This window comes from Ranitomeya variabilis, chromosome 7, assembly GCF_051348905.1.
Source record: "Ranitomeya variabilis isolate aRanVar5 chromosome 7, aRanVar5.hap1, whole genome shotgun sequence".
Lineage (NCBI taxonomy): Eukaryota > Metazoa > Chordata > Amphibia > Anura > Dendrobatidae > Ranitomeya > Ranitomeya variabilis.
In genome coordinates, this window is record NC_135238.1 from 234,162,917 (window position 1) to 234,188,994 (window position 26,078).

The window sequence follows — 26,078 nt, forward strand, 5'->3', positions numbered from 1 at the left end:
ACCGAAAGAGCTAAAAATCTTAAATCTGGATATTTTTTCATTGATGAAAATGATCCCAGTATCTCATGTCTGTGAGGGGCAAAAGTAAGTGACCCTTTAGGATCCGCAGATAATGTGAAGGTGAAATTAGATGTTTTCAGTCAATGGGACGACAATCGGGGGTGAGTGGGCCACCTGTTTTATTTCAAGAACAGGAATTGATCAGAGTGTGAAATTCACGACAAGCTGGTGTATATGTATCATGGATGGAACACAGGACACGTCTGAGGAGCTCAGAAGAGACTGGAGAAGGTGACACAACCATCTCTGAAGAGCTCAGACGCCACCAATCCACAGTCAGACGGATTTACTGCAAATGGAGGACATTCAAGACCATTATTACCCTCCTCAGGAGAGTCGACCGTCAAAGGTCCGTCCAAGGGAAAAGTCTATAATCGTCTGGGAGATGAACAAAGGGACCCAAGGTAACCACTAAGCAACTAAAGGCCTCTGTCCTAATAGCTAATGTTTATGAGTAGGAGACACTGACCAGTGGTGAACAAGGTGAAAGCCGCCACTCTCCAAAAACAACATTGCTGCCTCTCTACAGTTTGGTAAAGGCCAGAAGGTGACGAGACCAAATTAAAGGGTTTTGGTGTAAATGAGAAGCAATATCATTTCAGAAAGTATAAACCGCTCCTACATGTGAGACGCGGTGGCGGTAGTTTCAGGGTTCGGGACGGTTTTGCTGCTTCTGGGCCAGGACGGCCGCCATCCCCGATGGAACAATGAATCTAACACCAAACTCTAAAGGAAAATGTCCGGACGCCTGTGCGTGAGCTGAACCTTCCGAGATCGGGGGTCATGGGCAGGACAACAACCTAAAGCCACAAGACGTTCTACAAGAGACAGGAATAAGGGCGAAGATCTGGGAAGTCGCAGTCCGGAGCGAAATCCTATAGAAACGGAAGGACCTAAAGCGAGAGGTTAATGGGAGAAAAGCGGCAACATAGCAGAGGTGAAGGGGTTAACGTTCCTATATCCGATGTGCAGGAATAATCCGCAATTACCCTAAACGATGAGATGCACTAGGAGACCACCCCCGACACTTGAGAGGAAAGGGGTCACCAGGGCCGGAGACCACCCCCGACACTGAGAGGAAAGGGGTCACCAGGGCCGGAGACCACCCCCCGACACTGAGAGCAAAGGGGTCACCAGGGCCGGAGACCACCCCAGACACTGAGAGGAAAGGGGTCACCAGGGCCGGAGACCACCCCAGACACTGAGAGGAAAGGGGTCACCAGGGCCGGAGACCACCCCCGACACTGAGAGGAAAGGGGTCACCAGGGCCGGAGACCACCCCCGACACTGAGAGGAAAGGGGTCACCAGGACCGGAGACCACCCCAGACACTGAGAGGAAAGGGGTCACCAGGGCCGAAGACCACCCCAGACACTGAGAGGAAAGGGGTCACCAGGGCCGGAGACCACCCCCGACACTGAGAGGAAAGGGGTCACCAGGGCCGGAGACCACCCCCGACACTGAGAGGAAAGGGGTCACCAGGACCGGAGACCACCCCAGACACTGAGAGGAAAGGGGTCACCAGGGCCGAAGACCACCCCAGACACTGAGAGGAAAGGGGTCACCAGGGCCGGACACCACCCCCGACACTGAGAGGAAAGGGGTCACCAGGGCCGGAGACCACCCCAGACACTGAGAGGAAAGGGGTCACCAGGGCCGGAGACCACCCCCGACACTGAGAGGAAAGGGGTCACCAGGGCCGGAGACCACCCCCGACACTGAGAGGAAAGGGGTCACCAGGGCCGAAGACCACCCCAGACACTGAGAGGAAAGGGGTCACCAGGGCCGGACACCACCCCCGACACTGAGAGGAAAGGGGTCACCAGGACCGGAGACCACCCCAGACACTGAGAGGAAAGGGGTCACCAGGGCCGAAGACCACCCCAGACACTGAGAGGAAAGGGGTCACCAGGGCCGGACACCACCCCCGACACTGAGAGGAAAGGGGTCACCAGGGCCGGAGACCACCCCAGACACTGAGAGGAAAGGGGTCACCAGGGCCGAAGACCACCCCAGACACTGAGAGGAAAGGGGTCACCAGGGCCGGACACCACCCCCGACACTGAGAGGAAAGGGGTCACCAGGGCCGGAGACCACCCCCGACACTGAGAGGAAAGGGGTCACCAGGGCCGGAGACCACCCCCGACACTGAGAGGAAAGGGGTCACCAGGGCCGGAGACCACCCCCGACACTGAGAGGAAAGGGGTCACCAGGGCCGGAGACCACCCCAGACGCTGTGAGGAAAGGGGTCACCAGGGCCGGAGACCACCCCAGACACTGAGAGGAAAGGGGTCACCAGGGCCGGAGACCACCCCAGACACTGAGAGGAAAGGGGTCACCAGGGCCGGAGACCACCCCAGACACTGAGAGGAAAGGGGTCACCAGGGCCGGAGACCACCCCAGACACTGAGAGGAAAGGGGTCACCAGGGCCGGAGACCACCCCCGACACTGAGAGGAAAGGGGTCACCAGGGCCGGAGACCACCCCAGACACTGAGAGGAAAGGGGTCACCAGGGCCGGAGACCACCCCCGACACTGAGAGGAAAGGGGTCACCAGGGCCGGAGACCACCGCAGACACTGAGAGGAAAGGGGTCACCAGGGCCGGAGACCACCCCAGACACTGAGAGGAAAGGGGTCACCAGGGCCGGAGACCACCCCAGACACTGAGAGGAAAGGGGTCACCAGGGCCGGAGACCACCCCCGACACTGAGAGGAAAGGGGTCACCAGGGCCGGAGACCACCGCAGACACTGAGAGGAAAGGGGTCGCATACTTTTACCAGTCACAGACCTGAAATTGGAGCATTTTCTTCAATAAAAAAATCTAAAAGTCTGATGTTTTATCTCAGTTGTTGTATTGGATTCTTCAGTTTTAGGATTTTTCTGAAAATCTGATATTTTAGGTTAAATTTCTGCAGAAATCTGGAAAATGTTGAAAGGATCAATAATGATGTGAATGACGCACTGTTATGGGGGATCTGTGGATGATGCACTGTTATGGGGGATCTGTGGATGATGCACTGTTATGGGGGATCTGTGGATGATGCACTGTTATGGGGAATCTGTGGATGACGCACTGTTATGGGGGATCTGTGGATGACGCACTGTTATGGGGGATCTGTGGATAATGCACTGTTATGGGGGATCTGTGGATGATGCACCGTTATGGGGGATCTGTGGATGACGCACTGTTATGAGGGATCTGTGGATGACGCACTGTTATGGGGGATCTGTCGATGACGCACTTATGGGGGACCTGTGGATGACGCACTGCTATGGGGATCTGTGAAGGACGCACCGTTATGGGGGATCTGTGGAGGACGCACTGTTATGGGGGATCTGTGGATGACGCACTGTTATGGGGGATCTGTGGATGACACACTTATGGGGGATCTGTGGATGACGCACCGTTATGGGGGATCTGTGGATGACGCGCTGTTATGGGGGATCTGTGGATGATGCACTGTTATGGGGATCTGTGGATGATGCACTGTTATGGGGATCTGTGGATGACGCACTGTTATGGGGGATCTGTGGATGATGCACTGTTATGGTGGATCTGTGGAGGACGCACCGTTATGGGGGATCTGTGGATGACGCGCTGTTATGGGGGATCTGTGGATGACGCACTGTTATGGGGGATCTGTGGATGACGCACTGTTATGGGGGATCTGTGGATGACGCACTGTTATGGGGGATCTGTGGATGATGCACTGTTATGGGGGATCTGTGGAGGACGCACTGTTATGGGGGATCTGGGGATGACGCACTGTTATGGTGGATCTGTGGAGGACGCACCGTTATGGGGGATCTGTGGATGACGCGCTGTTATGGGGGATCTGTGGATGACGCCCTGTTATGGGGGATCTGTGGATGACGCACTGTTATGGGGGATCTGGGGATGACGCACTGTTATGGGGGATCTGTGGATGACGCACTGTTATGGGGGATCTGTGGATAATGCACTGTTATGGGGGATCTGTGGATGATGCACCGTTATGGGGGATCTGTGGATGACGCACTGTTATGGGGGATCTGTGGATGATGCACTGTTATGGGGGATCTGTGGATGACACACTTATGGGGGACCTGTGGATGACGCGCTGCTATGGGGATCTGTGAAGGACGCACCGTTATGGGGGATCTGTGGAGGACGCACTGTTATGGGGGATCTGTGGATGACGCACTGTTATGGGGGATCTGTGGATGACACACTTATGGGGGATCTGTGGATGACGCACCGTTATGGGGGATCTGTGGATGACGCGCTGTTATGGGGATCTGTGGATGACGCACTGTTATGGGGAATCTGTGGGGAACGCACTGTTATGGGGGATCTGTGGATGACGCACTGTTATGGGGATCTGTGGGGGACGCACTGTTATGGGGGATCTGTGGGGAACGCACCGTTATGGGGGATCTGTGGATGACACACTGTTATGGGGGATCTGTGGATGATGCACTGTTATGGGGGATCTGTGGAGGACGCACCGTTATGGGGGATCTGTGGAGGACGCACCGTTATGGGGGATCTGTGGGGAACGCACCGTTATGGTGGATCTGTGGAGGACACACCGTTATGGGGGATCTGTGGAGGACACACCGTTATGGGGGATCTGTGGATGACGCACTTTTATGGGGAATCTGTGGGGAACGCACCGTTATGGGAGATCTGTGGATGACGCGCCGTTATGGGGGATCTGTGGATGACGCGTTGTTATGGGGAATCTGTGGGGAACGCACTGTTATGGGGGATCTGTGGATGATGCACTGTTATGGGGATCTGTGGATGACGCACTGTTATGGGGGATCTGTGGATGATGCACTGTTATGGTGGATCTGTGGAGGACGCACCGTTATGGGGGATCTGTGGATGACGCGCTGTTATGGGGGATCTGTGGATGACGCACTGTTATGGGGGATCTGTGGATGACGCACTGTTATGGGGGATCTGTGGATGACGCACTGTTATGGGGGATCTGTGGATGATGCACTGTTATGGGGGATCTGTGGAGGACGCACTGTTATGGGGGATCTGGGGATGACGCACTGTTATGGTGGATCTGTGGAGGACGCACCGTTATGGGGGATCTGTGGATGACGCGCTGTTATGGGGGATCTGTGGATGACGCCCTGTTATGGGGGATCTGTGGATGACGCACTGTTATGGGGGATCTGTGGATGACGCACTGTTATGGGGGATCTGTGGATGATGCACTGTTATGGGGGATCTGTGGATGACGCGCCGTTATGGGGGATCTGTGGAGGACGCGCTGTTATGGGGGATCTGGGGATGACGCACTGTTATGGGGGATCTGTGGATGACGCGCCGTTATGGGGGATCTGTGGAGGACGCGCTGTTATGGGGGATCTGGGGATGACGCACTGTTATGGGGGATCTGTGGATGACGCACTGTTATGGGGAATCTGTGGGGAACGCACCGTTATGGGGGATCTGTGGATGATGCACTGTTATGGGGATCTGTGGGGGACGCACTGTTATGGGGGATCTGTGGAGGACACACCGTTATGGGGGATCTGTGGGGAACGCACTGTTATGGTGGATCTGTGGAGGACGCACCGTTATGGGGGATAAGTGGATGATGCACTGTTATGGGAGATCTGTGGATGACGCACTGTTATGGGGGATCTGTGGATGACGCACTGTTATGAGGGATTTGTGGATGACGCACTGTTATGGGGGATCTGTGGATGATGCACTGTTATGGGGGATCTGTGGATGACGCACTTATGGTGGATCTGTGGATGACGCGCTGTTATGGGGGATCTGTGGATGACGCACTGTTATGGGGAATCTGTGGATGACGCACTGTTATGGGGGGATCTGTGGATGACGCACTGTTATGGGGAATCTGTGGATGACGCACTGTTATGGGGAGTCTGTGGGGAACGCACCGTTATGGTGGATCTGTGGAGGACACACCGTTATGGGGGATCTGTGGAGGACGCACTGTTATGGGGATCTGTGGATGACGCACCGTTATGGGGATCTGTGGATGACGCACTTTTATGGGGAATCTGTGGGGAACGCACCGTTATGGGAGATCTGTGGATGACGCGCCGTTATGGGGGATCTGTGGATGACGCGTTGTTATGGGGAATCTGTGGGGAACGCACTGTTATGGGGGATCTGTGGATGATGCACTGTTATGGGGATCTGTGGATGACGCACTGTTATGGGGGATCTGTGGATGATGCACTGTTATGGTGGATCTGTGGAGGACGCACCGTTATGGGGGATCTGTGGATGACGCGCTGTTATGGGGGATCTGTGGATGACGCGCTGTTATGGGGGATCTGTGGATGATGCACTGTTATGGGGGATCTGTGGATGACGCACTGTTATGGGGGATCTGTGGATGATGCACTGTTATGGGGGATCTGTGGAGGACGCACTGTTATGGGCGATCTGGGGATGACGCACCGTTATGGTGGATCTGTGGAGGACGCACCGTTATGGGGGATCTGTGGATGACGCGCTGTTATGGGGGATCTGTGGATGACGCACTGTTATGGGGGATCTGTGGATGACGCACTGTTATGGGGGATCTGTGGATGACGCACTGTTATGGGGGATCTGTGGATGACGCGCCGTTATGGGGGATCTGTGGAGGACACGCCGTTATGGGGGATCTGGGGATGACGCGCTGTTATGGGGGATCTGGGGATGACGCGCCGTTATGGGGGATCTGTGGAGGACGCGCTGTTATGGGGGATCTGGGGATGACGCACTGTTATGGGGGATCTGTGGATGACGCACTGTTATGGGGAATCTGTGGGGAACGCACCGTTATGGGGGATCTGTGGATGATGCACTGTTATGGGGATCTGTGGGGGACGCACTGTTATGGGGGATCTGTGGAGGACACACCGTTATGGGGGATCTGTGGGGAACGCACTGTTATGGTGGATCTGTGGAGGACGCACCGTTATGGGGGATCTGTGGATGACGCACTGTTATGAGGGATCTGTGGATGACGCACTGTTATGAGGGATCTGTGGATGACGCACTGTTATGGGGGATCTGTGGATGATGCACTGTTATGGGGGATCTGTGGATGACGCACTTATGGTGGATCTGTGGATGACGCGCTGTTATGGGGGATCTGTGGATGATGCACTGTTATGGGGGATCTGTGGATGACGCACTGTTATGGGGGATCTGTGGATGATGCACTGTTATGGGGGATCTGTGGATGACGCGCCGTTATGGGGGATCTGTGGAGGACGCGCTGTTATGGGGGATCTGGGGATGACGCACTGTTATGGGGGATCTGTGGATGACGCGCCGTTATGGGGGATCTGTGGAGGACGCGCTGTTATGGGGGATCTGGGGATGACGCACTGTTATGGGGGATCTGTGGATGACGCACTGTTATGGGGAATCTGTGGGGAACGCACCGTTATGGGGGATCTGTGGATGATGCACTGTTATGGGGATCTGTGGGGGACGCACTGTTATGGGGGATCTGTGGAGGACACACCGTTATGGGGGATCTGTGGGGAACGCACTGTTATGGTGGATCTGTGGAGGACGCACCGTTATGGGGGATCTGTGGATGATGCACTGTTATGGGAGATCTGTGGATGACGCACTGTTATGGGGGATCTGTGGATGACGCACTGTTATGGGGGATCTGTGGATGACGCACTGTTATGAGGGATCTGTGGATGACGCACTGTTATGGGGGATCTGTGGATGATGCACTGTTATGGTGGATCTGTGGAGGACGCACCGTTATGGGGGATCTGTGGGGAACGCACTGTTATGGTGGATCTGTGGAGGACGCACCGTTATGGGGGATCTGTGGATGATGCACTGTTATGGGGGATCTGTGGATGACACACTGTTATGAGGGATCTGTGGATGACGCACTGTTATGGGGGATCTGTGGATGATGCACTTATGGTGGATCTGTGGATGACGCACTGTTATGGGGGATCTGTGGATGACGCGCCGTTATGGGGGATCTGTGGATGACGCGCTGTTATGGGGAATCTGTAGCCCCCCATTGTTAGACCTCTGGTTACATTTCCGGCTTTTTACGGTTCTTTATTTTACCTTAAACTTTCAACTTTACGACACATTTCCGTCCTCACAGAGGAGAATGCTACAGTGAAACTACAATACCCAGCAACCACTCAGCGAACATGCGCAGTGCACCTTGTTTATGTGCCCAAACTGCGGTGTCACTCTAAACTGCTGGGAAAGGAGATGTTTGTGATTGGTTGATGTCCGGTTCCTTGTGATTCTATTGGCAGCGCTTAGGCCCGCCCCCGTCTCAGCTGACGTTTCAGGTTAGGTTGCGAGGAGTGCTTGGAAGGAGGAGCGCCCACGTGTGTCTGGCGGCGGCTGCAGGCCGGAGAGGGTCCGAGGGGTCTCCCCGCGGCGGCGCCTCACACTCCGCACACCGAGAAACCTTACTGTAAGTCGCCCCGTCTTCATTCTCCTTCTAGTGGTCCTGGGGCCCCACTACAACCGGTGACACGTGGGGGTGAAAGGGTTAACTGGCTGGAGGGTCCCAGGAGATATGTGAGGGGGGTGTGCGCTCGGGGCTGCTCATACCACGTGATTTTCAGCCATCAAGTGTCACGTGACTGAGTTTTGTAACTTTTAGTATCTGTTGGTTTCCTCTGTCAGACTCTACTTCCTGTCGGTGAATAGAAACCTCTCTGTCAGACTGTCTGCTTCCTGTCAGTGAATTGAAGCATCTGTATAAGGGCTGAAGGCAGCAGACAGGTGGCGACTGATCCTGCACGGAGCTGAGGGTTCGTTACACTTGTATTCAGCCTCCAGGAGCGTCTGATACATTGTAACAAGCCTCCAGCTGTGAGAAGTGTGAGGTCTGCTCTGGTTGTCAGCCCCCCCGGTGTGAGCTGCGCGGTCTGCGGCTTGTGGAGTCATTGACTGCTGTGTTCGCCGCCGCTCCCTGCACTGCTGAGGGTCTGCACCTCTGTGCCATGCTTTATCTTTCTGGTGCTCTCACCCCGTCACTAGCAGCAGCTGCCACCCTGTGTCCCGGTGATCGGAGGGCGATGGAAGGAGCGGGGGCCGGTGACGGAGGAGGGGCCGGGTCGCCCAGTCCGGAGCCTGAAGAGGGGGCCGCAGCCGCTGTGGACTTTCACGATGATGAAGAGATTATTGAGGTCCTGGAGCTGAATGAAGGAGAACCAGACCCAGGTAGGTGGTCGGGCCGCAGTGTAATGGTGGGCCCCGCTGATCATCTTCGCTGGGGGTCCCGAGCTGACCCTGCTGCCAACAGCAGCCTCTGACAGCAGCGATCAGAGCGAGCGCCAGTCTCAGCTGTGACCCATGGAAATGCTGCAGTGTCTGCGTCGGCATTTGTGTTGTGGCCCTCCGTGGCGGACACCTGCAGGAACGGGCCGCTGAGCTGGATACGGGCCCTGTGCAGCCGCTCCTCATAATACACAATTCCACATGTTTTGGAGGCAGTAGTGGCCCCTGACCTCTAGGGCCCCTGTGCGGCTGCACCAGTGATGTGTGACCCTGGTGGGCGTCCGTTCTGTCTGCTGTCACAGATTACAGGCTCAAGATTCCTAGAAGGGCAAAAAAGTAACTGAAATTTTTTAATTTATTAAAAAGGTTATAAAAAATCCTTATTTCAAATCTCTGCACTGTTATCTATAAAAAATCCTCCTGTTCAGTATCCCAGTGCCCAACAGTCCGCTCTCTCCAAATATGCAATGATGAACTCAGAAGATAAAAGCCATTAAGTAAAACACAATATGCCAGAGTCAGATTTTTTTTCGGCGCACCTCCTGCAAGAAATTCAATAAAACGCCATCAAAATGACGCATTTGCCGGAAACTGGGGCCCATAAGAACCACAGCTCAGCGGGCAAAAAAGCCCCAGAACGTCAGACAGATCCATGGGAGAACAATAAAACATATTGGTCTCAGAAAATGACGACACAAATACAATAAAAAAAAAATAACATTTTTTTTGCCACGTTCAGTATTTAAGATAAATAATGAAAATAATATGCAAGTTTGGTTTCTGCTTGCTGTCAATGAATGAGAACGTTCCTGGTAATGTCTATAAGGGCTGTCCCACACGTCCAGATAATTCCGGTACCGGAATAAATCGGTACCGGAGTTATCCGTGTCCGTGTGCCTGGGAACTCACGGAGGCCATACGTGCGGCACACGTGTGCCGCCCGTATGGCGAGTGGGTACCACACGGAGCGTGTGGTACCCACTCTGCATGGTGCTGAAGCTGCGATTCATATCTTCCCTGCAGCAACGTTTGCTGCAGAGAAAATATGAAGAATAGTGTTTAAAATAAAGATCCATGTGTCCGCCGCCCCCCCACCCCCTGTGCGCCCCCCCCCCCGCTGGTCAGAAAATACCCGCCTCCCTCGCTGCTTCCTGGTCTGGCCGCGGCTTCTCCTGCATGCGGTCACGTGGGGCCGATCATTTACAGTCATGAATATGTGGCTCCACCTCCCATAGGGGCGGAGCCGACTTCATGATTGTAAATGATCGGCCCCACGTGACCGCATACAGTAAGCCGCGGCCAGACCAGGAAGGAGCGAGGGAGCGGGTAAGTATTTTCTGACCAGCGGGGGGGCGCACAGGGGGTGGGGGGGCGGCGGACACATGGATCTTTATTTTTAACACTATTCTTCATATTTTCTCAACAGCAAACGCTGCTGGAGAGAAGATATGAATACCGGCTTCAGCACCATGTGGGGGGGACAGCGCTTACTGTAGCGCTGTCTCCTGCACGCACACGGACCCCAGACGGAGAATGTCCGTGTGAGGTCCGTGTTTTACGCGGACCCATTGACTCTATTGGGTCCGTGTAAAACGTGCGCTCCCACGAACACTGACATGTCTCCGTGTTTGGCACACGGAGACACGGTCCGCAAAAAATCAATGACATCTGAACAGATGCATTGATTTTTATGGGTCTACGTGTGTCAGTGTCTCCGGTACATGAGGAAACTGTCACCTCACGTACCGGAGCCACTGACGTGTGAAACCGGCCTAAAGCTGTCCTGAAGTAGACGTTGCAGAACCTGCCCTGTAAGTCTCAAGTAAGGCAGGAAAAAACTTTTTAAAACTTTGCAAAACATTCTGAACTTTTCCTAATTCTTCCCTTATGTGCGGGTGCATGGTGGACCCCTTGTTGCCGGTCTCGCTGACCATTCTTTGATTCTCTGTGGGGGTCCCGTAGAGCTGCAGCAGGCCGACGCCCTAGCTTTAGATCCCAACTCATCCTGAGGTTGTCACGTCTTCCTGTCTGATCCTCAGACGACCTGGCCAGTGACATGGAGGACGTCGACTTTGCTGATGGACCCGAAGATGGAGACATGGTGGCTGAGGAGTGGGACACGGAAGATGAGGGTGTGGAGGAAGGAGCCGAACCTCACGACGACAGCGAGCTGACCTACTCCAAGCACACAGGTAACTGTACGACTTGTTAATCTAGTTTTGCATTTCATTTTCAACATCTATGCTTGCTGTCAGTGAGTGCAAACATTCTCATTTACTTCTAGAGCATTTTATTGACGGCTGAGATATTTCTACGAATCTTATCCAGTAGCAACATAATCTTCTGTGTTACAATGTGTCTCTTCTTTTTTTAGCTTCTGTGTTCTGCGTCAGTCTGGACCCCAAGGAGAATAATCTGGCAGTGACTGGAGGGGAGGATGACAAGGCCTGTGTGTGGAGGATCAGTGACGGAGAGACGCTGTTTGAGTGCACGGGTGAGTGTCCTGTCTGACATCCCGTCACTAACTGCACCAGGCACAATGCACCTCAGTCTGTAAGCCAAAAACAAGAAACGCTCTCCTGGAACTATCCACAAGGTTCATAATCCTCTGTAGCCTGATCTGTCATCGCCTATTCCCAGGTCACAAGGACTCCGTCACCTGCGCAACATTCAGCCATGACTCCACCATGTTGGCAACTGGAGACATGAGTGGTCTCATCAAGGTATGGAAGGTGGAGGACGCGCAGGAGATATGGTCGTTTGAAGTGGCCGACCTCGAGGTAAGAGATCCATTATAGCAGTTATATTCTTGTACATAGGAGCAGTATTATAGTAGTTATATTCTTGTACATAGGGGGCAGTATTATAGTAGTTATATTCTTGTACATAGGAGCAGTATTATAGTAGTTATATTCTTGTACGTAGGAGCAGTATTATAGTAGTTATATTCTTGTACATAGGGGGCAGTATTATAGTAGTTATATTCTTGCACATAGGGGCAGTATTATAGTAGTTTTATTCTTGTACATAGGAGCAGTATTATAGTAGTTATATTCTTGTACATAGGGGCAGTATTATAGTAGTTATATTCTTGTACATAGGGGGCAGCATTATAGTAGTTATATTGTTGTACATAGGGGCAGTATTATGGTAGTTATATTCTTGTACATAGGGGCAGTATTATAGTAGTTATATGCTTGTACATAGGGGGCAGTATTATAGTAGTTATATTCTTGTACATAGGGGCAGTATTATAGTAGTTATATTCTTGTACATAGGAGCAGTATTATAGTAATTATATTCTTGTACATAGGAGCAGTATTATAGTAGTTATATTCTTGTACATAGGGGGCAGTATTATAGTAGTTATATTCTTGTACATAGGAGCAGTATTATAGTAGTTATATTCTTGTACATAGGGGCAGTATTATACTAGTTATATTCTTGTACATAGGGGCAGTATTATAGTAGTTATATTCTTGTATATAGGAGCAGTATTATAGTAGTTATAATCTTGTACATAGGAGCAGTATTATAGTAGTTATATTCTTGTACATAAGGAGCAGTATTATAGTAGTTATATTCTTGTACATAGGAGCAGTATTATAGTAGTTATATTCCTGTACATAGGAGCAGTATTATAGTAGTTATATTCCTGTACATAGGGGACAGTAATAGGCTATGTGCACACGTAGGAAATGTGGTGCAGAATTTTCTGCACTAAATCTGCATCTGCAGATTTGATGCAGTTTCTATGCAGTTTTTATGCAGTTTCTATGCAGTTTCTGCGCAGATTCTATGCAGTTTCTGTGCAGTTTCTGTGCAGTACAATGTAAATCAATGGGAAAAAAAAAAAGCTGTGCACATGGTGCAGAAAAATCTGCAGCAGAAACGCTGCAGAACTGCACAAAAGAAGCGACGTGCACTTCTTTGAAATCTGCAGCGTTTGCGCAGATTTTTCTGCACCATGTGCACAGCTTTTTTTTTTTCCCATTGATTTACATTGTACTGTAAATCACAGTGCAGTTCTGCAGCGTTTCTGCAGCAGAAAAATCTGCTGCAGTTCTGCACCAATTCTGCACTAAATCTGCATCGTGTGCACATACCCTTATAGTAGTTATATTCTTGTACATAGGAGCAGTATTATAGTAGTTATATTCTTGTACATAGGGGCAGTATTATAGTAGTTATATTCTTGTACATAGGGGCAGTATTAGCTACTATATAATTATCTAAGGGTCACTTCCGTCTTTCTGTCTGTCTGTCACGGATATTCATTGGTCGCGGCCTCTGTCATGGAAATCCAAGTCGCTGATTGGTCGCAGCAAAACGGCCACGACCAATCAGCGACGGGCACAGTCCAGCGGCAAAATGGCCGCTCCTTACTCCCCGCAGTCAGTGCCCGGCTCCCGCTCCATAATCCCCTCCAGTCAGCGCTCACACAGGGTTAATGGCAGCGGTAACGGACCGCGTTATGCCGCGGGTAACGCACTCCGTTACCGCTGCTATTAACCCTGTGTGACCAACTTTTTACTATTGATGCTGCCTATGCGGCATCAATAGTTAAAAGATCTAATGTTAAAAATAATAATAAAAAAAAAAAATCGTTATATACTCACCGTCCGTTGGCCCCTCGGATCCAGAACCGGCCTTTCCCGCTCCTCGCGACGCACCGGTGACCGCTCCATGCATTGCGGTCTCGCGAGATGATGACATAGCGGTCTCGCGAGACCGCTACGTCATCATCTCGCGAGACCACAATGCACTCTTGGGACCGGAGCGCGCGAGGAGCGTCGGTAACTGCTTCGCCTGGATCTGGGGCCAACGGAAGGTGAGTATATAACTATTTTTTATTTTAATTCTTTTTTTTTAACAGGGATATGATGCCCACATTGCTATATACTGCGTGGGCTGTGTTATACACTATGTGGGCTGTGTTATACGCTATGTGGGCTGTGCTATATACTCCGTGGCTGTGCTATTTACTACGTGGGCTGTTATATACTACATGGCCGGCCGCGAACAATCAGCGACAGGCGCAGTCCGGCCGCGAATTGGCGCCTGATTTGAACCACGCTTCGCTAATTGGTCGCGGTTGGCCGAACCCTGTGTATTCAATGTATTATTCTAAAATCTTCATAAATAAACTACATACATATTCTAGAATACCCGATGCGTTAGAATTGGGCTACCATCTAGTAGTAGTTATGTTCTTGTACATAGGAGCAGTATTATAGTAGTTATATTCTTGTACACAGGAGCAGTATTATAGTAGTTATATTCTTGTACATAGGGAGCAGTATTATAGTAGTTATATTCTTGTACATAGGAGCAGTATTATAGTAGTTATATTCCTGTACATATGAGCAGTATTATAGTAGTTATATTCTTGTACATAGGGAGCAGTATTATAGTAGTTATATTCTTGTACATAGGGGGCAGCATTATAGTAGTTATATTCTTGTACATAGGAGCAGTATTATAGTAGTTATATTCTTGTACATAGGGGCAGTATTATAGTAGTTATATTCTTGTACATAGGGGCAGTATTATAGTAGTTATATTCTTGTACATAGGGGCAGTATTATAGTAGTTATATTCTTGTACATAGGAGCAGTATTATAGTAGTTATATTCTTGTACATAGGGGCAGTATTATAGTAGTTATATTCTTGTACATAGGGGCAGTATTATAGTAGTTATATTCTTGTACATAGGAGCAGTATTATAGTAGTTATATTCTTGTACATAGGAGCAGTATTATAGTTGTTATATTCTTGTACATAGGGGCAGTATTATAGTTGTTATATTCTTGTACATAGGAGCAGTATTATAGTAGTTATATTCTTGTACATAGGGGCAGTATTATAGTAGTTATATTCTTGTACATAGGGGCAGTATTATAGTAGTTATATTCTTGTACATAGGGGCAGTATTATAGTAGTTATATTCTTGTACATAGGAGCAGTATTATAGTAGTTATATTCTTGTACATAGGAGCAGTATTATAGTAGTTATATTCTCGTACATAGGAGCAGTATTATAGTAGTTATATTCCTGTACATAGGGGCAGTATTATAGTAGTTATAGTCTTGTACATAGGGGCAGTATTATAGTAGTTATATTCTTGTACATAGGAGCAGTATTATAGTAGTTATATTCTTGTACATAGGGGCAGTATTATAGTAGTTATATTCTTGTACATAGGGGGCAGTATTATAGTAGTTATATTCTCGTACATAGGAGCAGTATTATAGTAGTTATATTCTTGTACATAGGGGCAGTATTATAGTAGTTATATTCTTGTACATAGGGGCAGTATTATAGTAGTTATATTGTACATAGGAGCAGTATTATAGTAGTTATATTCTCGTACATAGGAGCAGTATTATAGTAGTTATATTCTTGTACATAGGGGCAGTATTATAGTAGTTATACTCTTGTACATAGGGGCAGTATTATAGTAGTTATATTCTTGTACATAGGAGCAGTATTATAGTAGTTATATTCTTGTACATAGGGGCAGTATTATAGTAGTTATATTCTTGTACATAGGGGCAGTATTATAGTAGTTATATTCTTGTACATAGGAGCAGTATTATAGTAGTTATATTCTTGTACATAGGGAGCAGTATTATAGTAGTTATATTCTTGTACATAGGGGGCAGTATTATAGTAGTTATATTCTCGTACATAGGAGCAGTATTATAGTAGTTATATTCTTGTACATAGGGGCAGTATTATAGTAGTTATATTCTTGTACATAGGGGGCAGTATTATAGTAGTTATATTCTTGTACATAGGGGGCAGTATTATAGTAGTTATATTCTCGTACATAGGAGCAGTATTATAGTAGTTATATTCTTGTACATAGGGGCAGTATTATAGTAGTTATATTCTTGTACATAGGGGCAGTATTATAGTAGTTATATTCTTGTACATAGAGGCAGTATTATAGTAGTTATATTCTTGTACATAGGAGCAGTATTATAGTAGTAATATTCTTGTACATAGGAGCAGTATTATAGTAGTTATATTCCTGTACATAGGAGCAGTATTATAGTAGTTATATTCTTGTACATAGGAGCAGTATTATAGTAGTTATATTCTTGTACATAGGAGCAGTATTATAGTAGTTATATTCTTGTACATAGGGTAGTATTATAGTAGTTATATTCTTGTACATAGAGGCAGTATTATAGTAGTTATATTCCTGTACATAGGAGCAGTATTATAGTAGTTATATTCTTGTATATAGGAGCAGTATTATAGTAGTTATATTCCTGTACATAGGAGCAGTATTATAGTAGTTATATTCTTGTATATAGGAGCAGTATTATAGTAGTTATATTCTTGTACATAGGAGCAGTATTATAGTAGTTATATTCTTGTACATAGGGGCAGTATTATAGTAGTTATATTCTTGTACATAGGGGCAGTATTATAGTAGTTATACTTTCTTCATATTGGTGTTTTATCACTTTTGGCTTCATTTCCAGTCTTTTTCTTGCAGTGGTTGGAGTGGCATCCTTGTTCCCACGTGTTACTTTGTGGTACAGCAGACGGTAATACCTGGATGTGGAAAATACCTAGTGGAGAGTGTAAAACTTTCCAAGGACCCAACTGCCCAGCTACCTGTGGACAGTTCTTACCAGATGGTGGGCTTTCTCTGAGTTTTTGTTTCTGATTAATTTTTTTTTTAAGCTTTTTGTTGTAGTAATTTATAGAAAATAATATTGTCATGTTTAAAATATATTTTTAATATGTAATTTTTTTTTTCTGTATCGGTTCGTGTTTAGTTTTACCTACAGATATGAAAGGGTAAATTTTTTTTTTTTTATATATATAGGTAAGAAAGCGGTCGTTGGCTATGAAGATGGCAGTGTGCGGATCTGGGACCTGAAGCAGGGGAACACGCTGCACGTCCTGAAAGGTGACCAGGATTTTTTGGTGAACAGCAGAGCCTCTAGTGGACGCTTTGCGAAGTACAATGTTAAAGGGGAACTCCTGTAATATTTTCATCTTGTGTCATCCAACTTTGCGCATTATTTATTTTTTCTTGGTAGCAGAGCTCTGTAGTAAGGCGGCAGCTGCTGAATCTTATATTTTCTCTTTAGTTGGTGATAATCATTACTTTTCTCTCCCTATTTGCTTCGCAGGCGCCGATGCCCATACAGGACCTCTGACGTGTGTGTCCTCCAATGCCGACGGTAGCCTCATTCTCAGCGGCTCTGTGGATTGCGACACAAAAATAGTGAACACGACCACCGGGAAGGTGAGGATGTCCATATTCAGCTCGTCCTGTGAAATAATACAGTATATTGAATCTCCCACAATCTTCGATGCCAGCAAAAAAGAAATTTGTTTTGAAAGTTTTTACTTTGGGGAAAAAAAAAAGCCTGGCATGGTATTGTCATAGAGAATAAGGTTGCGGTAATTATACCGGCGCGTGGGACAAATGTAAGAAAAATAGCAAAGTTTAGAGAACTTGCTTCGTAAGAAAAAAAAATTAACAAAAGTTTCTTCTTTGCCGTCTGATCTTTGTCGTCTTCTCTCTTCGTGTGCGTTTCGTAGGTTGGTTTCATCTTTCTCCGTTTTTTGTTTCCATTTTTTGCAGGTTGTCGGAGTTTTCCGGACAGAAAGTAACGTATCCAAAGCCTCCAAACGGGAGGAAGGGGAAGCGGAGACCAACTCGGTGGAGTCGGTGGGATTCTGCAGCGCGTAAGTGAGAATGATCTTATATTAACCCCTTCTAGACATGCATGTCACACAGCAGGTGCGGCCGTGTGGAGCCGCCGTCTGCCTCTTACTGGCCGCTCCGACCACTGCTGTTTAACCATTTAAATGCCTGCGGTCAATCACTGCGAGCAGCATTTGCATGGCTTAATCATTAGGGTCCTTATGCACCAGCTTCCATCGTGCGCGCACACACACACACACACACACACACACACACACACACACACACCGCACACACACCCCACCACGATGGATTGTGATAGCAGCCGGGGGTCTCCTGAAAGCCCCTATAGCTGCGATCTTAGTCCTATGAAACCCAGGATAAGCGGAATATCGCAATATCCTGCAGCATAAAGTACAAGCGAACAAACCATTGCAGATTCCTGGACCCTAATCTGGGGGAAAGTGTTAAACTGTATAAAAATTAAAGAAAAAAAAAAAAAAAACTCCCCTTTTTTTTTTTTTTAAATTGTTTAAATAACACATTTGTTACCCTAAAAGTTTCTATCTTTCAAAATATAAAATTATTTCAATTGCACATTAAATGTCAGAAATGTAAAAAAAAAATTAAAAATCACCTTTTGTTTAGTTGTCGCAGTTCTCTTGAAATACACTAAAAAGCGAAAGACCCTAATGATAAAAATGCCCTTACACTGCTCCATCCACAAAAAAAGCTAAAGTCGTAACAAAATTATTACATTTTTTTTCTAAAAACTTTATTTGTTTTTTTTTCATTAAAAAAAAAAAATTGGAACAATTTTCACTGTAATCGCACTTGGAAAATCGTGCTGCCGGTTCATTTCTACCGCACACTGAATGCTTTAAAAATAGATAAATTTAAAAAAAAAAAAAAAAATATGTAAAAACAACTTTTTTTTTTTTTTTTTTTTTTTCTATTTTCCTGCTTTTGGATTATTTTTCCCTGATTTCCTGGATTTTATATGGTATATTTCAATGTAGTCATTCGAAACTACAACTGTGGTTATGGGGAAGGAAAGATGAAATATTTATTGCTTTTTGGACAAAGGGAGGAAAAAAAAACAATAACGTAAAAACTAAATATTTCTCAGGTTCTTTATGGGTTAATGATACTCGGTACTATTAGTACCTTACAGATACTCCTGATGAAATGGTGGTGGTGTACGAACTTATATGTGACATTATAGAAATAGCAAAAACTACAGTATGAATGTACCTCTTGTTGTTGTGTGGCGTTTTTTTTGGTTTGTTTAGAACCACCTCCCCCCCTACTTTTCCAGTATGTGATGGTCTGATCCTCAGTGACAGTCAGTTGGGCAGAGGAGTTCACAGCCTCTTGGAACAGACCATTTTGTACAGATAATGGAGGGGTGACCTTGCTAAATGTTTAAGCATTTGAAGCTTGTTTGGTGACGGCGGTTACGATTTTATACCATAAGATCGTGAATATTTTTTTTAAATATTTATATAAATTATTTTATCTTGGGTCTCTGGTCTGAAAGTTTTGATAATGACGCACGGAACAAAAGTAGTTGTAATGATAATACAGGAGATATATGACTAAGAATGAGAATTATCCGTCTGGTCCCTATGATTTCTGCACATGACGGTGCCCCCCCCCCCATCCCTGTCCTGTGCAGTATGTATGGGGGTATAGAGGTGCATTAATAATGCCTGTCCTTGCAGTCTGCCTCTGGCCGCGGTCGGTTACCTGGATGGAACTCTGGCGATCTATGACGTTTCCACCCAGACTCTGCGACATCGGTGTCAACACGAAGTGAGTGGCGGCACTTTTCTGCAGTGGTTGCAGTCTCGCCCCGATATCACTATAAATGTTAATTTGGGCTGTGTGATACAAGTTGTGGGACCGGTGCCCTCCTTTTATTCACTGTTGATTCTTTTCATTAGTCTTTATAGGGTTAGAGACCCTTATTCCATCTCCCCTGCATTAATAAGAGCGGCCACTAGAGGGAGTGCAGTACATTGTGTTATCCCTGAGCTCCCCCCAGTGGTGGCACAGAACATTACATCTAATATCTATGATGGGGATTTGGAGCTTTGTATCAGAGAAGCTGATGATTACGTGATGTAGCCGCTTCTTCCAGTGCATTAATGGCCCGTGTGTCTGACGTATATGCAGACCTCCGGTTGGAGAAGCTCCCGTGTCTTTATGTGACACTAATCTTGGTAGAAGCAGCATTTTGTGTGCAGGATGATGGTGTCTGGGCTGTAATCTCCGTCCCTTCTGTTCTCTAGTCCGGCATCGTACAGCTCCTCTGGGAGGACAATTCCCCTGTGGTCTACACCTGCAGCCTGGACGGGGCCGTCAGGTTGTGGGACTCCCGATCTGGAAAAATGATCAGCGAATACTGCGGCCACAGCGCCGAGATTCTGGACTTTGCACTAAATAAGTGAGTATTTGTCACCATCCGGCTGTTGTATAAGCTCAGGGGGTGACTCCTGTACCTCCCTATAGGGGGTAGGCAGAAATTAACCAACATCAACCAGTTACTGGGATCCGATCACTATCTGAAATATTGCAGACTGCTGCAAAAAAGACAATCAAGAGGCTTGCTTTACTGCATGCTGTAAAGTGTATTGTTAAAGGGGTCCTCGTCCCCTTTTTGAAAACTTGTTGGAGGGAAGGTAAGTAAATAAACTAGATAAATAAGGGTTACTTATGCCTCTGAACCTTCCCGGTGGTCTCTGCACGGACCGGAGGGGCCGAAGTCCTGTCTGAGTCACAATACTCCAGAGGTCACTGATTGGTTCCTGAGTAACTGGTTAGCGCCAATTTTTTTTTTTTTTTTTTTTTTTTCATTTTTCTGTATTATTGTTTTAAAAACCAAAGAGCCTCTCATTGGAAACATTTTGTGGGTGATACAACGTTACCGAATCTTCTCTCTGTCCTTGTGTTTCAGAGACGCCTCCATTGTGGTCACTGCCTCCGGGGATCACAAGGCAAAAGTATTCTGTGTGCAGAGACCCGACCGTTAGCGGCGTCCGTCCACCCACTGTATCGCGCCGGCGCCCCCTGCTGCCTGGAGGCCGGAGCTGTTCTCTTCTGTACACGTTTCCTAGGTGTGGAGGCTTTCTTACGTCCTACGGACATTCCCGTACGTGTGCGCAGATGAACACGCGGGCGACGCATGTATCCGTCTTTCACACTTTTGTTTTTGTGAGGGTGGGGGGGACGATTGTTACGATGATATGAAATATTAATGTTAAGGGAATCCACTACTGAGCAAAGCTGAGAGGCGGCGGACACCGCTCACCGTGGGGGGCGCCGTTATATGACATTCTGCCCCTCCGAAAAAAAATAAATTCTTACAATAATTCTAAAATCTGTATTCCTATCAAGAGGCTTCCACCAAGGACTTGTCTCGTATCATTTCAGTCTTTATTCTGACTTCCTAAATTTTGCTTCCTTTTTAACTGGATTAATATGAAAAATACTTTTTTTTTTATTATTATTATTTTGCTTCTATCCAAAGCGACAAGTGAGAGCGAAGCTGTGTTTTTTTTGTTTTGTTTTTTTTTTACACGTAAGGGCTGTTGATAATGTTGCTTTTGCATTTGTAAAGCTTTTGGCTCAAGAAAAAAAAAATGATATAATAAATAATAATTATGTATAATGTGTAAATCTATGCATCTCGCTAATACAAATCAGCAGGAATCTGGGGCTGGAATTGTTTTTTTTTTTTTCCCCTTGGGGTCCTTGTTCTTTAGTATACCAGATGTTGCATTTTTAGGAAGATACATGTAAGAGAGAAGAAAAAAAAAAAAAAAGCGCCCTATAGTGCAACCTGTATTGTATCTGACGGCCACTTTACCGGCCGATACTTTTATACTTGTGCTGCGGCTCTTCGCCATATAATGGGGGCATCTGCTTTCTCTGGGGTCTGTTCTCTATCAGACTGACCCTCCCCCACAATGGCGGCTTACTCTATGAAGCTCAGGTAGCGGGATCGTGGTCCCCGTTTCCACATCCGTGCCCCCCAGACCTGAGCGCACTTTAGTGCATCTTGATATCGCCCGATTATTTATATGACTCGTATTACTGTGTGTGACGCTGTAGAATTAAAGAGACGAAGCTTTCTTACACCAGACGCTCGTTTGTCGTTATTTTCTCTTTTCTTTTTGTCAATTGTTTGGAACCAGATGTGACGTAATGAGGCGCAAAAATAGAAAGACAGAAAGTAAATAAAGAATAAAAAAAGTTACAATAGATTTTTTTTTTTTTTTTTGCCAGGTTTTGATATTTCTTCTTAATAATGTGTGTTGCTGCAAATTGCATCAAAAAATGTTTTTTGTAAGATATTGACATCCTTTGTGTGGATTCTATTCACTTTCCATTTAAAATGTAAATAAAAATAATTTGCCGAAAAAAAATATCTAAAAATAAAATACAAAGTGACACTTTACAGCTGCATTTTACATGATCCGGTGCAACAACCACAAGAGACGTAAAACTGACGCTGCGGCAGCAACACGACAATAAAGAGCACGTCGGTGTCAGGCTCCGCCCCCTGGACTGCCTGTGATACAATGTATCAGTCTCCGAAGTGGCTGCTGGAGCAGTGGTGATTGCTGGGTGTTGTGGTTCCTCATGTGACACAATGAACCGTTCCATTTGTTTCACACGCTGAAGAGCAGAAATAACCCTGCTGGGAATTGTTGTACCGGCCATGTTGGTTTCTCAATCACATTACCTAGAAACAAGTAATGATGGTCCGACAAGTCATTCAGACAGTAGGTGGCGCCATTCTCCTGCTGTCCACAGATCCGTGTGGTACCACAAGCACCAGCAGGTCTGACAGTGACGACTCGCGAGATGCTCGGACTCTGGATGTCACCGATGGCTGGAGGTTAAAGAGAACTAACGGAGGAAGAGCCGTCGCTTCTGTGGGGTCCCGAACCCCCTTATATCTGTATAATGCAGTATCAGAGAGAAGAAACCAGTGATGCACGGTGTATCTAATCCTACTATGTGTGATACTGTCTGCTGAGCCGTGTATCTAATCCTATCCTGTGTGATACTGTCTGCTGAGCTGTGTATCTAATCTTATCCTGTGTGATACTGTCTGCTGAGCTGTGTATCTAATCCTATACTGTGTGCTGAGCTGTGTATCTAATCCTATCCTGTGTGATACTGTGTGCTGAGCCGTGTATCTAATCCTATCCTGTGTGACACCGTCTGCTGAGCTGTGTATCTAATCCTATCCTGTGTGATACTGTCTGCTGAGCCGTGTATCTAATCCTCTCCTGTGTGATACTGTCTGCTGAGCCGTGTATCTAATCCTATCCTGTGCAATACTGTCTGCTGAGCCAAGTATCTAATCCTATCCTGTGTGATACTGTCTGCTGAGCCGTGTATCTAATCCTATCCTGTGTGATACTGTCTGCTGAGCCGTGTATCTAATCCTCTCCTGTGTGATACTGGCTGCTGAGCCGTGTATCTAATCCTCTCCTGTATGATACTGTCTGCTGAGCCGTGTATCTAATCCTATCCTGTGTGATACTGTCTGCTGAGCCGTGTATCTAATCCTATCCTGTGATACTGTCTGCTGAGCCGTGTATCTAATCCTCTCCTGTGTGATACTGACTGCTGAGCTGTGTATCTAAACCTATCCTGTGTGATACTGACTGCTGAGCTGTGTATCTAATCCTATCCTGTGTGATACCGTCTGCTGAGCCGTGTATCTAATCCTATCCTGTGTGATACTGACTGCTGAGCTGTGTATCTAATCCTATCCTGTGTGATACTGTCTGCTGAGCCATGTATCTAATCCTATCCTGTGTGATACTGTCTGCTGAGCCGTGTATCTAATCCTCTCCTGTGTGATACTGTCTGCTGAGCCGTGTATCTAATCCTATCCTGTGCAATACTGTCTGCTGAGCCAAGTATCTAATCCTATCCTGTGATACTGTCTGCTGAGCCGTGTATCTAATCCTATCCTGTGTGATACTGTCTGCTGAGCCGTGTATCTAATCCTCTCCTGTATGATACTGTCTGCTGAGCCGTGTATCTAATCCTATCCTGTGTGATACTGGCTGCTGAGCCGTGTATCTAATCCTCTCCTGTATGATACTGTCTGCTGAGCCGTGTATCTAATCCTATCCTGTGTGACACTGTCTGCTGAGCCGTGTATCTAATCCTTTCCTTTGTGATACTGCTGAGCTGTGTATCTAATCCTCTCCTGTGTGATACTGTCTGCTGAGCCGTGTATCTAATCCTCTCCTGTGTGATACTGTCTGCTGAGCTGTGTATCTAATCCTATCCTGTGTGATACTGTCTGCTGAGCTGTGTATCTAATCCTATCCTGTGTGATACTGTCTGCTGAGCCGTGTATCTAATCCTTTCCTGTGTGATACTGACTGCTGAGCTGTGTATCTAATCCTCCTGTGATACTGTCTGCTGAGCCATGTATCTAATCCTCTCCTGTGTGATACTGTCTGCTGAGCCGTGTATCTAATCCTATCCTGTGTGATACTGTCTGCTGAGCCGTGTATCTAATGCTACCATGTTTGATACTGACTGCTGAGCCGTGTATCTAATCCTATCCTGTGTGATTCTGACTGCTGAGCCGTGTATCTAATCCTATCCTGTGTGATACTGCTGAGCTGTGTATCTAATGCTATCATGTGATACTGTCTGCTGAGCCGTGTATCTAATCCTATCCTGTGTGACACTATCTGCTGAGCCGTGTATCTAATCCTCTCCTGTGTGATACTGTCTGCTGAGCCGTGTATCTAATCCTGTCATGTGTGATACTGTCTGCTGAGCTGTGTATCTAATCCTCTCCTGTGTGATACTGTCTGCTGAGCTGTGTATCCAATCCTATCCTGTGTGATACTGTCTAAGGCTAAGTTCACATTTGCGCTGCGGGGCTTTGCAGAGGGCTACTTCCACATACTTCTGCATGCGTCCTGCGTACCTATCTTTAACATTGGGTATGCAGTACATGCGTATGCTTTGTTTTGACGTGCCCGGCGACCACATGTGAATGCAAATGTGAACTTAACCTTAGACAGTATCACACAGGAGGGGATTAGATACACGGCTCAGCAGTCAGTATCACACAGGATAGGATTAGATACACAGCTCAGCAGACAGTATCACACAGGATAGGATTAGATACACGGCTCAGCAGTCAGTATCACACAGGATAGAATTAGATACACAGCTCAGCAGACAGTATCACACAGGATAGGATTAGATACACAGCTCAGCAGACAGTATCACACAGGATAGAATTAGATACACAGCTCAGCAGTCAGTATCACACAGGATAGAATTAGATACACAGCTCAGCAGACAGTATCACACAGGATAGGATTAGATACACAGCTCAGCAGACAGTATCACACAGGATAGGATTAGATACACAGCTCAGCAGTCAGTATCACACAGGATAGAATTAGATACACAGCTCAGCAGACAGTATCACACAGGATAGGATTAGATACACGGCTCAGCAGACAGTATCACACAGGAGAGGATTAGATACACGGCTCAGCAGAAAGTATCACACAGGAGAGGATTAGATACACGGCTCAGCAGAAAGTATCACACAGGATAGGATTAGATACACGCTCAGCAGACAGTATCACACAGGAGAGGATTAGATACACGGCTCAGCAGAAAGTATCACACAGGATAGGATTAGATACACGGCTCAGCAGACAGTATCACACAGGAGAGGATTAGATACACGGCTCAGCAGACAGTATCACACAGGAGAGGATTAGATACACGGCTCAGCAGACAGTATCACACAGGAGAGGATTAGATACACGGCTCAGCAGACAGTATCACACAGGATAGGATTAGATACACGGCTCAGCAGACGTATCACACAGGAGAGGATTAGATACATGGCTCAGCAGACGTATCACACAGGAGAGGATTAGATACACGGCTCAGCAGACGTATCACACAGGAGAGGATTAGATACACGGCTCAGCAGACAGTATCACACATGAGGCTTGGGTATACAGCTGGTGATGGGTGGATTTCCTCTTCAGGCTCTGGAGGATGAGG

The 26,078-nt window shown here is 47.0% G+C and overlaps 1 protein-coding gene across 2 annotated transcripts; it reads left to right on the forward strand.

Annotated features, from left to right (window-relative positions):
- Nucleotides 1-8,358: 8,358 nt before the first annotated feature.
- AAMP (angio associated migratory cell protein) lies at nucleotides 8,359-21,804 on the forward strand. Of its 2 annotated transcripts, none has more exons than XM_077273201.1 (12): nucleotides 8,359-8,505; nucleotides 9,081-9,260; nucleotides 11,357-11,509; nucleotides 11,692-11,811; nucleotides 11,958-12,097; nucleotides 16,830-16,974; nucleotides 17,166-17,249; nucleotides 17,476-17,591; nucleotides 17,934-18,037; nucleotides 19,721-19,811; nucleotides 20,291-20,445; nucleotides 20,956-21,804. In XM_077273201.1, exons 2-12 carry the CDS (start codon nucleotides 9,116-9,118, stop codon nucleotides 21,029-21,031), a joined length of 1,329 nt encoding a protein of 442 aa, XP_077129316.1. In that variant the 5' UTR covers nucleotides 8,359-8,505; nucleotides 9,081-9,115; the 3' UTR covers nucleotides 21,032-21,804. The 2 variants fall into 2 exon arrangements, with proteins under 2 accessions (XP_077129316.1, XP_077129317.1); XM_077273202.1 differs by having other exon boundaries at nucleotides 8,377-8,505; nucleotides 9,078-9,260.
- Nucleotides 21,805-26,078: the final 4,274 nt, after the last annotated feature.

Excerpts from the sequence above, each read along its gene's own strand:
- AAMP (XM_077273201.1), top strand. The coding sequence starts at position 9,116 with ATGGAAGGAGCGGGGGCCGGTGACGGAGGAGGGGCCGGGTCGCCCAGT. Across the intron at positions 12,098-16,829 it reads TTGAAGTGGCCGACCTCGAG|TGGTTGGAGTGGCATCCTTG; the intron begins GTAAGAGATCCA and ends TTTTTCTTGCAG. Across the intron at positions 16,975-17,165 it reads TGGACAGTTCTTACCAGATG|GTAAGAAAGCGGTCGTTGGC; the intron begins GTGGGCTTTCTC and ends TTATATATATAG.